Source organism: Podarcis pityusensis (assembly GCF_964106645.2).
Source record: "Podarcis pityusensis genome assembly, chromosome: 2".
Classification (NCBI taxonomy): domain Eukaryota; kingdom Metazoa; phylum Chordata; class Lepidosauria; order Squamata; family Lacertidae; genus Podarcis; species Podarcis pityusensis.
This window is the reverse complement of record NC_138029.1, coordinates 105,421,336-105,434,121: the sequence shown is the minus strand read 5'-3', so window position 1 is coordinate 105,434,121 and position 12,786 is coordinate 105,421,336. Positions and strand designations below refer to the sequence as shown.

The following is a 12,786-nucleotide window of genomic DNA, read 5'->3' as shown; positions in this document are numbered from 1 at the left end:
TTTCACAACAATTCATCATACCATAACCTAACTGAGAAATGGAATCTAAGGCCAGGCTACGCAGTTTGTGGGGTGAGGCTATGCAGACGGAGACGGAATCAGTTCTCAAAGGCTCCTACTAAGTTACTTTGCTTGGAGCAAGTGTATGTAATCTGAGATCCAGTTTGGGGGAGAGGGACAAAACCTATCACAGGCTTTGAAGTTCCCAGGGTGATAAACAGGTTTAGTGTGTGCATGCGCGCGCACACACACATTTTCTCACGTGTAATTGAACGCTCCAAGGAGAAGAAAGAGTGACACATTGAGATAATGGCATAAGCCCAGTGGTAGCTGTTGCATTCTATGTAAGATTGCTAACACTTGATTCTAGCAGGAGGACCTGCATGTAACATAATGTCTCTAAACAGGGGACATGCACCAAGAAGCAGCTTTGATGCTCTTACGAGGCCACCAACATATCCAATAAGCACAAATTAATTTTACAACCTACCTAATTCTGGTGAAGTTAAGAGCCGACCTCCACATTTTTGTTCTGCTGGGCGTAGCTTGTTCATATTCAGCAACTGGGTGACTTGCGGCACATCTGAATTTAACTGACAGGCTCGAGGAATCGTATCTGTTGGCCCATCAGCTGTGAATGCAATATCAATACAAGTCTGAGTAAAATACAGCGAAGGCGTCACTTTTCTACACACCCGGTAGCTGAAACAAACAAGGGAAACAATATAGCCTATTTTCATTGATATTTTAAAAACCCTCTAGCCCCCCATAGTTACAAAATGAAGAGTCTTCTAGCTGCCTCAAGGGTTATGAACCAGAAAACAAAAGCTCACTTATTCATTTGATGTCTAAACCATCTGATTCTTAATTCAATGGCATGATTTTTTTCCAGGCAAGACTCATTATTTCTGAACTGGGAGTTAGCAGTACTAGAGATCTTCATTACCTCATCTGGACAGGAGGACTTAATCAATAACTAATGTGCCAGAGCCCCCAGCATTCAGGAAAAACATTTAATAATGCCACAAGACCTCAAACTTAACCTTTTCTTACCAATAGATTTTTTAAAAAACACAACAACAACAACAACAACAGCATATTGTCTAAAACAGAATCACCTCAAATAAGAGATGTTCCCTCAGTCAATCATGCATTAAAAAGTATGAATGAAGAGACATGTGGATTGAGTGCAGACAGGTCCAGGATAAAAGTGAAGTATTCCTGTGTAAGGTAAACAAAATGGTTCCTGGACTATGTGCTACAGCTGGGCTCCTTAAAGGCTGTAGCTTGGACGCCCCCAATAGAAGTTAAGCTTTCAATAGGTAGAGTATAGACAATGTAAGAGCAGTCTCTTTAGAGGGGGATGGGACAACATGATGATCTCAGTCCTTCTAGTCCCATAAATCTACAACTGCAATCACCAGCTGTTATATCTTTTCTAGGAAGTATAATTGCAGATGCTTGATTGCGGTTAACTTACTGTTAAAATAATTTATGTGTGAGGTTAAGAATTAATCAGATTTCAGGGTGGATGGGCTTTGCAATTAAACTCCACCTGCAATTAGCTGGCCTCACAATTTAGATCATGGCTGAGATTCAGTTACTATCTAATCTCATGTGGTTGTTACATCTGAGAAAGCTCTGTAACCTATCACACAAGTGGCAGAACGGGATATTTTGGCCCAGTTAATGCATCACCGAGTTGCTGCAATGTCGCTCCACAGCGTTAACAATTCCCACTGCAGCCGCTCCCCATGCCAGCATCAAGCCAACTGCCATGCCATCAGGGATATACAAGTATTGGTCTGTTGCTCATTTCAAGCAATCTGAGAAATTAAACAGCATAATTTGCTTTCTAAACAGACTGTATTACTTTAATGCCTGTACTGGTTTTTTTGTCCAAGCCTCCCAGACATTCATATTATCTGACAAGCCCAGCTTCCACAGCAGTGTGTTGATATCAGTAATGGAGACTCAAAACTATAAAGGAAGAACAAAACACATTTGGAACACAGCGTTCTACATAATCAGCCACATTGCTGGAAAACAAACAAACAAAGAAAGAAGATTCCCAAACGGAGAAGTGAAGCAACGCTAGGAGAGGCACCGGCTGAGGACGCCAATCATTTTGTATCACAAGGCGTATCAACTTCCCAGTTTAATGAGAAATGAAAAAAGCTGAAACCAAAAATAAAATAAAACGTGGGGATGTAGCTCAACCTCCAGAGAAATATCCAAAGAGCTTTGCAGAAAGAAATCTACTTATCCACCTGATTCCCAATTCCGTGGATCGCCCCAAAGGCTCACTGCTCTAATCCCGATTAAATGAACAGCAAGTTTCCAACTTCAGTGCAAGATAATTAGCCGGCATTGTTTCACAAATAAAACCATCTTCTGTACCCTCCTTTTGTAAAAATATACAGCCATAACTGTGCTTTCCCCCACACTTTCCTTTTGAGGAGTGTAAAAATTGGGTCCTCTGAATATATTTAGGCATATCTTCCTGATGGGAAGATCACACATTTATTTATTTAAAGATAAATAAATTTACAGGTTTATTTCTGTAAAGAACATTTCTACTCAAATAATTTGAGAAGGCTTCTCCATTTCCTGGCAAAAGTTTCTATCAGTTCAAAATTAAGTTCTGGACTGGCCCAATGGGACAAAGTCTTTCCCCCACCCCCTAGTTCAAGAGAATGCCTCCAATAAGATGTGGCTATTGTTTCAGGATGAGGTGAGTGGTTCGAACAAACTCTGCATGGTGGGATCTGGGATCCCACTCCTGGGAAACCCTGACACCGTGCAAGTGATATTGGCAGAGTTCAATGGGAAACACTCTTACATAAATCTCACTGATACATGGAACTTGAGAAAGAGCAGGAAATGTTCCCAGTTGTGTTTTTGATTAGATTAAGTCAGAATAACTCTGCAGCTCCTAGCAGGGCTATGTTAATTGGCACCAGATGTGGAAAGAAAAACAAGCTTATCATGCTTAAGAGGTATGCGACATCTAAGTTGGCATGAAATGTAAATTTTGGAACTAAAAAGATGCAACTTGTGATGTGATACAAATGGAAGATGAGCCCTTTTGGATCACACAAAAGGTCTGTCTAGTCAAGCATCTTGTATTTCACAGTGGCCAACCAGAGGTTTCTGGAAAGCCAACAACCAGGAGATGCAGGCAACAGCCCTCCCTTGCCATTGCTCACTGTTCAGAAGCAGACTGCTGTATTAGCTAACTAAAGCTCTAGTATCATGAGTGAGCAAAACTTCTGTCTACTTTATCCACATACCCTTATCATTCTGAAGTTGATGGGTGACTTGATGTGCATTTCCCAGTACAAAAGAACTTTTTTCATGATTAGGACCCTGCTCCTCATGGTTTCACCCTGTAATGGCAGGTGCTACAAAGAGCAGAGCAGTTACTCAGCAGAATACATGGGAAGGATTCTGAACACAGCAAAGCCGTCTTATCCCATTCTTAAGATAAATCAATATACATTAGCATCAAAAGATGCCCCCTTCCCAAGGAGACAAAGGTCTAAAATGACCTAACTGCAGCACTGCATTTATCTCATTAGAAACTAATTAAAGTGTCTGCATTTTGAATTATTAATCTGATTTTTTATTGTATTGCATTAAAATGTTTGATTTTAAATGTATGCAAGTATGCAAAGCACATCAAAGTGCAAGTAGATAAATAGGCACCGCTCTAGCGGGAAGGTAAATGGCGTTTCCGTGCGCTGCTCTGGTTCGCCAGAAGTGGCTTAGTCATGCTGGCCACATGACCCGGAAGCTGTACGTCAGCTCCCTCAGCCAATAAAGCAAGATGAGCGCCGCAACCCCAGAGTCGGTCACGACTAGACCTAATGGTCAGGGGTCCCTTTACCTATGCTGAACCTGAATGCAGGATAAAATGTTTTGAATTCATTGAATTCTGACTGCTTTGAAATGCAATGCAAATATGGATATAGGTATCAGGATATTAAAATATAACAGCATTTATTTAGAATGAAGAGACTCTCCTCCTAATTTACAGCTGTGAATGGCCCGTTAGCAATCTTCTAAGCATTTACTGTCTAACCTAACAAGCAGAGATAATGGCAATTTCATCCTTATGATCTTATGCCCTGTATAGTATAGCACATACAGGAAGAATACACCTTCATGCCAATCTAACTGGAAAGCAATGCCAATTTTATTTTGCCTTCAGCTGGTAGAACCCCCTGTTCAGCTGTCACCCCAGTGAACACCATTCAATAAACATTTCAATATGACAGATTTCCTCCCAGACTGACACATAACAAATCAACGAGCTAATGGATGGCGAAAGGCTCCCTGCACAGATGGCACAGTTTTGCAAAACAAAATGCTGGTCCTTAAAAACCAAAGCCTTGCAAATTCAAATCACCTGGAGAAGAATAAACACAAAATTAAAATGCCATCTCCATGGTATTATTCCCCTCCCATTTTTTTTAAAAAACTCAACAACAAAAACAATATATACTTGGATCAGGGTCGTGAGAGCATAGTCCAGACTGAGAAAACAGAGTCTGTTTAAATCAAGACACATTTGCTCAATAGCAGGAGCATCCAAAATTGACCACCTGGTTCAAGGAAGAATGTAACTGCAGGCAATCATCTAAAGCAGTCCTCTCTTCCACTGATAGCCTACAAGAATGCCTCCAATAGCCAGTGACAGCTCTTCTCTGTGGGCAAGCAGAGCTCCCTTCCAGCACACAACTTTGAAGCAAAGCTAACATAAGATTTAAACTATCTGCAGGAGCTCACTCATTGTTGCCTCCTCCTAGACCTAGAGGTCTTTAAAGCAGAAGAGTTCTCCCTTCTCATGTACTCACTTATTTGAAATAGTAACGCCACTGCAGTTAGTCAGAAGGGTTGGGTTGGGATGCAAACTTGACCAACTTACCGTATTTTTCGCTCCATAAGACACACCGTTTTCTTCCTAAAAAGTAAGGGGAAATGTCTGTGCATCTTATGGGGTGAATGTGTAGTCCCTGGAGCTGAATTGCCCAGGGGCAAAAAGCAGATCATGCTTTTTTTTTTTTTTTTTGAAAGAGGGAAGTGGGTGTTGAAACAAAGCCGCTGATCGTTTGCCGATCAGGGAGAGAGATAAGGGACACTAGACATAAAGGAGGCTGCCTGGGAGGGGGGAGGTAAAGACAGCAAACTTGCAAAGGGGGGAAACAGGAAGACTAAAGCAATAAGGAGAGAAATTAGAAGAAAAGGAGGAGCAAAAAACTGCTCCAGCTAAGGAAAAGACACTACACTAAGGCAAACAAGAGGGAAGGGAGTGTTGAAAGGAAACAGCTGATCCGCGGGATCGGAAGAGAGAAAAGGGACGCTAGCGGAGGCTGCCTGGGAGTGGGGAGGTAAAAGGCCATGGATCCTCAGGATTTCTACATTGGGTCACCCCAAATTCACCATCAGTTCACATAGCATGTCCATGACTACAGCCTGCACCAAAAAAATCACACACCCACTGTTGCGTGGGGCTGCAATGGTGCAAAAACTTGGTTACAAACACAGATACACATGGATCCTCACGATTTTTGCATTGGGTCACCCCAAATTCACCATCAGATCACATGTCTGTGGCCACAGCATGAACCACAAAAAGCATACATCCACTGTTTCATTCAGAATATTCTTTTTCTTGTTTTCCTCCTCTAAAAACTAGGTGTGTCTTATGGTCAGGTGCGTCTTATGGAGCACAAAATACAGTACAATGTTTTGTCACAGTTCTGTGGCTTCCAAAAAAAATAAAAATGCTGAGCTTGGAAAACCTACCTAGCTTTCTGATCTTTCAAAGATTAGCTTGGTTTACTGACACCACATCAAAACTTTTATCACATGCTGGTTTATATTCCACTGCCACAAACAGGACATGTAGTAAGAGTAGATTGGAAGAAAAAGACTATGGAAAGTCTATACTTATTTGGGAAAGTGATGGGGCTAGGTTGAAGAAAGAAAGGTTATTTCAGCATCAAAGAGATAGAAGGAAGGAAAAGTCATCTGCTCTAACCACCTGCCTTAAAAGTTAAGAGATATCCACATGGCTGTGTCCAAAGGGAACCTATACAATCCAGAGCACTGTGTGCTATGAGCAGAATGTAACTGCAAATGGTTCCAGATAATTGAAGCAAAAGCGCAAGATACAAAAAAGATGCAAAGCATCAAGCAAGAAGACTTAAAGTTTAAATAAATAAGCAGGCTGGAGGAAAAGCTCAAATTACAATGCAGAACTAGCCTCAGAATTATTATCTGCCAAAAGTCTCTTACTGCTTACTTTTGTAGAATATACTGGGAGACTGAAGAATCTAGTCTAAAACAGATTGCAGTGTGTGTGGGAGTTCATTTGACTGGAAGAAACTCAGCCCAGATTATGAAGAGCAGAGTTGAATGCAAGGGGGCAGGGGGGACCTGACTCCTTTTATTTATACACAGTGATAGTGTCACATTCAAAGAGTAACATGTGGCTGATGAGCAATGGGACTTCTCACTAATATAGTGAGCAGCTCATTATCAAAACCATCTTTTTCCTTCTTCAGAGGTCCCATTTCCAAAATGAAGAAAAATAATGGCTGGGTTTTATGCAGGTAGTCTTGACAATTTTCTTTTTAGAAGACACCTTGAGAAAATGACATCTCTCAGCAGAAGAGCCCACTGATAATTAAATAACAAGCTCTCTTTCAAATTGCTTAATGAAATACTTACCTGAAGGTAGCTCGCCAGAAGATTATTAGCAGTTTTGTATGCTAATTTAAAGATGGAACCTTTTCCACAATGCAGTTTTAATGAAGGCAGTGCTTTATAAAAATGTAAGTGCCTTCCCACCTTCTCACCACACTTAGCTAATGTCATTGACAACCCCTGAGCCAGAGAGATACATGACCTGTACTTGCATTAATTGCAGTGAAATCGTCTAAACTCTCAAATGATTAATCATAGAAGCCTGGTAGACAAGCTTGAAACTGTATGATACGACAGTAACTCAGTGCAGTTCCAGGAGGTTCAGGTTAACACACCATCTTCATCATCTGTATCCAGGGGCTTTGACTTCAGTGTGAAGATTTTTCGCAGTTTACAGTTAGCTGAAACAATAATGCCATCCAAGGACTGGAAAACGGCTCCTTTGAATATCTCGCTGGTGAATGCTACCAAGTCAATGCACAGGTTGCACCACTAAGAAAAGAGTGAAAACAGATTTAATGACATTTTTACATAAGATGCAGGTCTTGTAAAAGAAATCAGCACTGAAATTTACCACTGAACATAATTACTGTATAGCCCAACTCTCCTGTAGCTGCTCCATGGAATATATCATCATCATCATCATCATCCTCATTAATCTTTATTATGGTCCAGAGACCCAACAAATCATTACAAAGCAATACACAATTCAGACAGCCTACCACCAGGTTAAGCAAGCATTTTCTTGCAACCACCGATAAAAACCTTGCCACTGCTAATGTTCTAGCGTTTGTCCGGTCTTCCAATAGGAACCTGACATAGTGAGCCTCTGATTTTCCCGGGAAAAGGTACCAGCAAGGGTAATATCAGTTCAGCCCTGGCTTGCTCGTATTTCGCACAGTGCAGCAAAATATGTTTTATAGAATCGATGTCTTGGGCACACGAGCAAAGTCTGTCCTGGTAGGGAACTCCTCTCAACCTGCCAGCCAACACTGCAGAAGGAAAAATGTTTAGTCTGGCTTTGGTGAATAATCTTCAGTAATTTGGTACTGTCAGGTTTTTAATGTAAGGTGTTAACTTAAAGACATGCTCATACTGTATTCCTACTGCCAACGGACTACAGACTGCGTGTGATCGGGGTCACAAGTCACTGTGTATATTATCCCATAATCTTTGCTTTAACGTCTTTAGGGCGCCTTCATAACCCAGGTAATAGAGTCCATGGAATATATGTTTTCTCCATATCAAGGAGTGTTGCAGCCATGCAAGTGGTCTATAACTGCCTCCACTCTGAACTTTTAACATGCATCTTGTACTTGAAATCAGTGATACTTGCTTTTAAATTAAGTGTGCTTTCAAATTAAGTGTGTACAGTCTGAGTTGCCTGTGCATATTAATGGCTGATGGTAAACTAGTAAAGAGCAATCAATATAAATGGTTATGACTATCAAGGATCCCTGCCAAATTGCAATCCCCTTCTCTCCTGCTGCTTGCTTTCTCCTTCTCTATATTTGTCTCAACACACACACACACACACACACACACACACACACACACACACCTTGATACCACTGGCTGATTTTCTCTGATGTATCCATAGGCCCATGCAAGAAAGAAAGCATATCCCCTGTGACTGCCACTGGTTTGATGATCTTAAGTCACAGAGGAGCCAGGTGGCCTTTACCCAGGTAGCTCAGCATTTAGGACACCATTGATGTGTGACATTAAATTCAGAAATCCATGGCAGTAGATAATGAACTTCCAAATTGCAACTTCCAAACTGCAACTTCCAAATCTTGTGTGGGTATATCGTTCTGCAGTGTCAGGAATGAAAGAGACACACAAACACTAGCTTCTTATAAAGGATGGTTCTATTGTCTGTGAAATGTTATGTTATATTTGAGTGTCTTATGTTTATCCCTAAAGGAAAGCTTGCCTTCTCCTATTGGGAACAAGCAGGTTTGTAACCTGTGGCATGATGAGAGATGTGTATGTGTTCTGCAGTTCCACACACACAAAAACAGAACAGAATTTGATTTGGGATTTCAGCATTCTATCAGCGTTTATATTTTTAAAAAAGCATTTCTAACCCTTCTGGCAACAAACCTTGGATTCAAGGTATATGGGAAACATTTAGTGAAGCTTTCTGAGCAACAGGATTTCCAGTTGTTCAGGGTCTTTCATAACTTCTTGTCTCATTCAATGACTAGCAGAAAAAATTACCCAGAACAGAATGTGGCTTAAATTTACCTAATATGTACAGGTAGCACATCAGGCTAGATCTTGCTTTACTTCTCTTTAGTACAGAGTTCTCACAGCCTAGACACAGTCTCAAAATACAATCCCAGGTATAGAACAAGCCAGCAGGGCACCCCTCAGTATTCAATCTTCAGGGTTGATGATGTCTCTGGAGTACAATCAAGACAGCCCTGAAGGAGGCTAATCAGGGCTAGAGCAATAAATGAGACAGAAATCTTAGTGGAACTAAGGAACAAGCCCCAGATAAAAGCAACTTATAAACATATAGCAAAATTTTAGAAGTTTGTTTCAAGTCTTTTACTTTGGGTCAGAAATAGCCAATTGATGTTTTGCATTCCCTAAAGAGAAAAGATTGAAGCTTTTTTTGATTCCCCAGCTTTACAATCTGCCTCCCAGGTCAGTTCAAGAGCTTCATCACTGACTAATGCTATCTTGTTAAACTGAAATTCTGCACTGAACATGTGCACATGCAGACTGACCTAGCATTCATAAAGGAACACAGAAGCCACCTTTCATATTCACTATGATGGAGGATGCAGCAGCATCACACCTGTTGCACTGAATATAGTGGTGGCAACCTGCACTTATCTTACAAAAACCCATGCTTCTTCCACACTTTTTAAGTGCTGGAAGCCAATCACTGGACTGACTAGGGCAGGAAACAGAAGTCCTGCCCTTCGGAATTGCCTGTGTCAATCTTTTGTGACATCTTGATTACACTGGTTGGTATAGCAAGCAAGTAAGCAGATAAAACAGTTGTATGAAGGACAACTTTACCTGCTCCATTCAAAGTCATTGGGCAAAGAAACTTCTCTATCCCATGCAACTCATGGGATTGCACACCACAGTTATTCTTTTGTGCCACAGGAGAGCTAAATGCAGAAGTCAACGCTTCCCATGCCTAGTCTGCGTGTCTTACCCTAAGAAACAGAACATTCTTAAGAGATTGCCTCCTTTTCTACATTGCACTGGGATCCATAAGACCAAAATTGAGAATATGTTTTTAAGAGCAGCCATATGCCAAATGTCAAGCAAAGGACAATATTAGTAGTGGTGACCAACAACTGTCAGAGTACCCCCCCATTAGTTCACATCAGGCAGTTTTTTGATATGGATATGTTAATGTGGTTTCAGTCCTGCAGTTGTGTACAAATATGCCTTCTGTGCAAGAATATGGTGTTTGTAAAGAGCAGGATTAGCACCGTGGATGTTAACTGGGGTTATAAATATATATAAATCTGGAAATGGAAGGCAATAATGCTTTAACATTGTGAAGCTCACCTCTGTAGCAGTAATGTGTTTACTATGTGTAATTTGAAGCCATTTGGTATGTTTCTTTTGTGGAAGTCAAATGGAGCATAGCTAATATTGTCAGGTCTTCCTGTACAGATTTTCCTACAGAGTTATTTAAGAAATGGTGTGTGTTCTTCATTTCTTAAATAACTGTAGAGAAAACTCTCTCCAGGAGCACCTGACAATATTAGGCATGTTCCATTTGACTTCCACAAAAGAGGTATACTGAATGGCATCAAATTACGTAAGACAAACACACTGTCACAACCAGAGGACAAACACACTAAAACACTGTATACTGAAACAAGAAATATCAATATTCATTTTTAGTATGTACTAATGGAAATGTGCAGCTCTAGCTGTGTAGGAAATTGTCTTTGCTAAGCACTAATAAAATAAATATTTAGATGAAAACAAAGTATTTGGATGAAAACTAAAAAGTAAAGGGAAAGCTTTAATCAGTGTCTTAATCATTCATTAATTTCAGTGAAAAATGTCATTCCTTAATGGGCTTGCCACCTCTGAGGAACATTGATGACATTCTAACAAATCTGTGTGCATTATTTGATGCAGGGACAACATTTAAGATTACCAATGAAGAAATTACTTGTTTTACTTGTGAGAGAGAATTTTTCTTCAAGATCCCTTCCAAAATACCGTATGTACTATACCAAGAAACTGGCTAGATATTTTTTTTTGCTTAAAAGCCACTGCTTTGGGGGAAAGCAGAGTGAATGGAGGCTTTTCTCTTTCCTCTTCTGTAGAATCAGAATGCACACTCAACATGACTAGGAGAATTGGGGGAGGTGTTCGGGGGGGGCATGTGGGAGACTGGAGGATGCTCTCAGTTCTGATTGCAACAAAGGAAGGATTGCTGAAGAGCGATGTCTCCCTGCCCCATAATGCATCCCCAGCAAGAGTCACCCTCCCCTTGTGTCTGCAATTTAATTTAGAACACCTAGACATTTAGTTGCATGCTATGTGGCCAGAAAATTTCTAGTTTGATCTTGGTATCTACCAGCTTCATGTATTCGTATGACTACAGAGCTGCTCAGTTTCAAAATCTAGAGTCGGACATCACAAGGAAGGTTATATCTACCTTCTCAACAAACAAAAACCATCCAACCATATAAAAGTCCAGTTGCTAGATCCCCATCAAATAATTCGTTCTTCGAATGGAATCTTACAACTAAAGTTCACATTTTGACTGAATTTAATTTGCTACAGATTAAGGAATACTTAAGTCTTGAAACACTGGTGTTAATCTGACACAGTCACCACAAAAATGATGATGCAGGAAAATAATTCATTGTAAGGATGTGGGAAAACTCAGTACAGCCTGAGACTTAATCTCACGGTCATGGGTTCAAGCCCCATGTTGGGGAAAAGATTGCTGCACTGCAGGGGGTTGGACTAGATGACCCTCCTGGTCCCATCCAACCCTACAATTAATCTATGATCTTGAATTAACCACTGCCTCAGTGGTAGGACTGTCTGGTACATATTAATTTTTAAGGCCATGCTTGAAAAAAGGAGAAAAGTAAAATGAAGTTATTAGTATAATATAAATGCCTTCCAAAAAGTTGTAGAAAAAGGACTTTTGCAAGTAAGTAAGTATTTTGCAAACAGTCTCTGTCTCATTCTCTCTCTCTCTCTCAGTTCAATGTATTTGGCAGTTACTTGTAAAGTACACGTATGCCTACAAATACCTATTTAAATAAAAATGCTAAGACTGTTTTCATCCTTGGCAGGATCTTGCTTTAATATGAAAAAAATTGCCTTCAAATTAGCTGTAGTTTGCAAGAAAATATTGCACATGATTAGCGGCCTGAAGGATGGAAGTTGCATTTTTCAGTGCAGTGCAGATGGGAAACTATATCCTCACCCAAAATATGCAATTAGATAGCAATACATATCAGACAGACATCTGCTTGTTAAGGAAATTCATGGTCACACCTGAAACTTCTGGCAAATTTAATTTTCAGAATTCATACATTCTGCACACAATTGGGTGAACAAAGTGATTACCAACCTACAGATGGAAGGCATATTTCCCAGGATGTTTTAATTCTCATATCTAAGACTTATTCTTAGCACTAGCTTGGAGCAAGCAGCACTGGTGCTATAGACCATATCACATAGATTCGTTGAAATGGGATCGCTATTGCACTTCTAATGACTCCGGGTGTTGCATGAAGGGCAGAAAATGGTATCAAGAGCCCCAGGCAAAAATTTGTGCTCTGCTCACTCACTCCAAGTTCTGCCTATGTTTGGATAGGGCCTGGAACCCTCAAATAACAGTCTGAATGTGGTAAGTAGGATCTATGGTAGAGTTCACTAGCACACCTCTTTGACCTTCATGTTACAGAAACTCCTAATACTATTCCAATTTGAAGTTCTTTCTGCACATGCACCTGCTTATACAATTAATTTAAATCACTGCTTTGGACTGAACCAGAAAGTCAACTTCTTGTCTTCTGCAGACATAAGTACTGATATCCAGGACCATGATGATCAACT

The 12,786-nt window shown here is 40.4% G+C and overlaps 1 protein-coding gene across 7 annotated transcripts in view; it reads right to left on the bottom strand.

Annotated features, from left to right (window-relative positions):
• Positions 1-12,786, bottom strand: part of CFAP20DC (CFAP20 domain containing) — a 144,789-nt gene that overhangs the window by 81,526 nt on the left and 50,477 nt on the right. For 5 of the 7 annotated variants that reach the window (XM_080995704.1, XM_080995700.1, XM_080995699.1 and 2 more), the window contains 3 exons: positions 7,050-7,206; positions 4,931-4,966; positions 491-631 (listed from right to left, as the gene is read on the bottom strand). In XM_080995704.1, the coding sequence (XP_080851830.1) occupies positions 491-631; positions 4,931-4,966; positions 7,050-7,206 (334 nt within the window). Of the gene's footprint in view, positions 1-490; positions 703-4,930; positions 4,967-7,049; positions 7,207-12,786 lie in introns of those variants that run through there. The other 2 variants (XM_080995702.1, XM_080995705.1) reach the window with 2 other exon arrangements.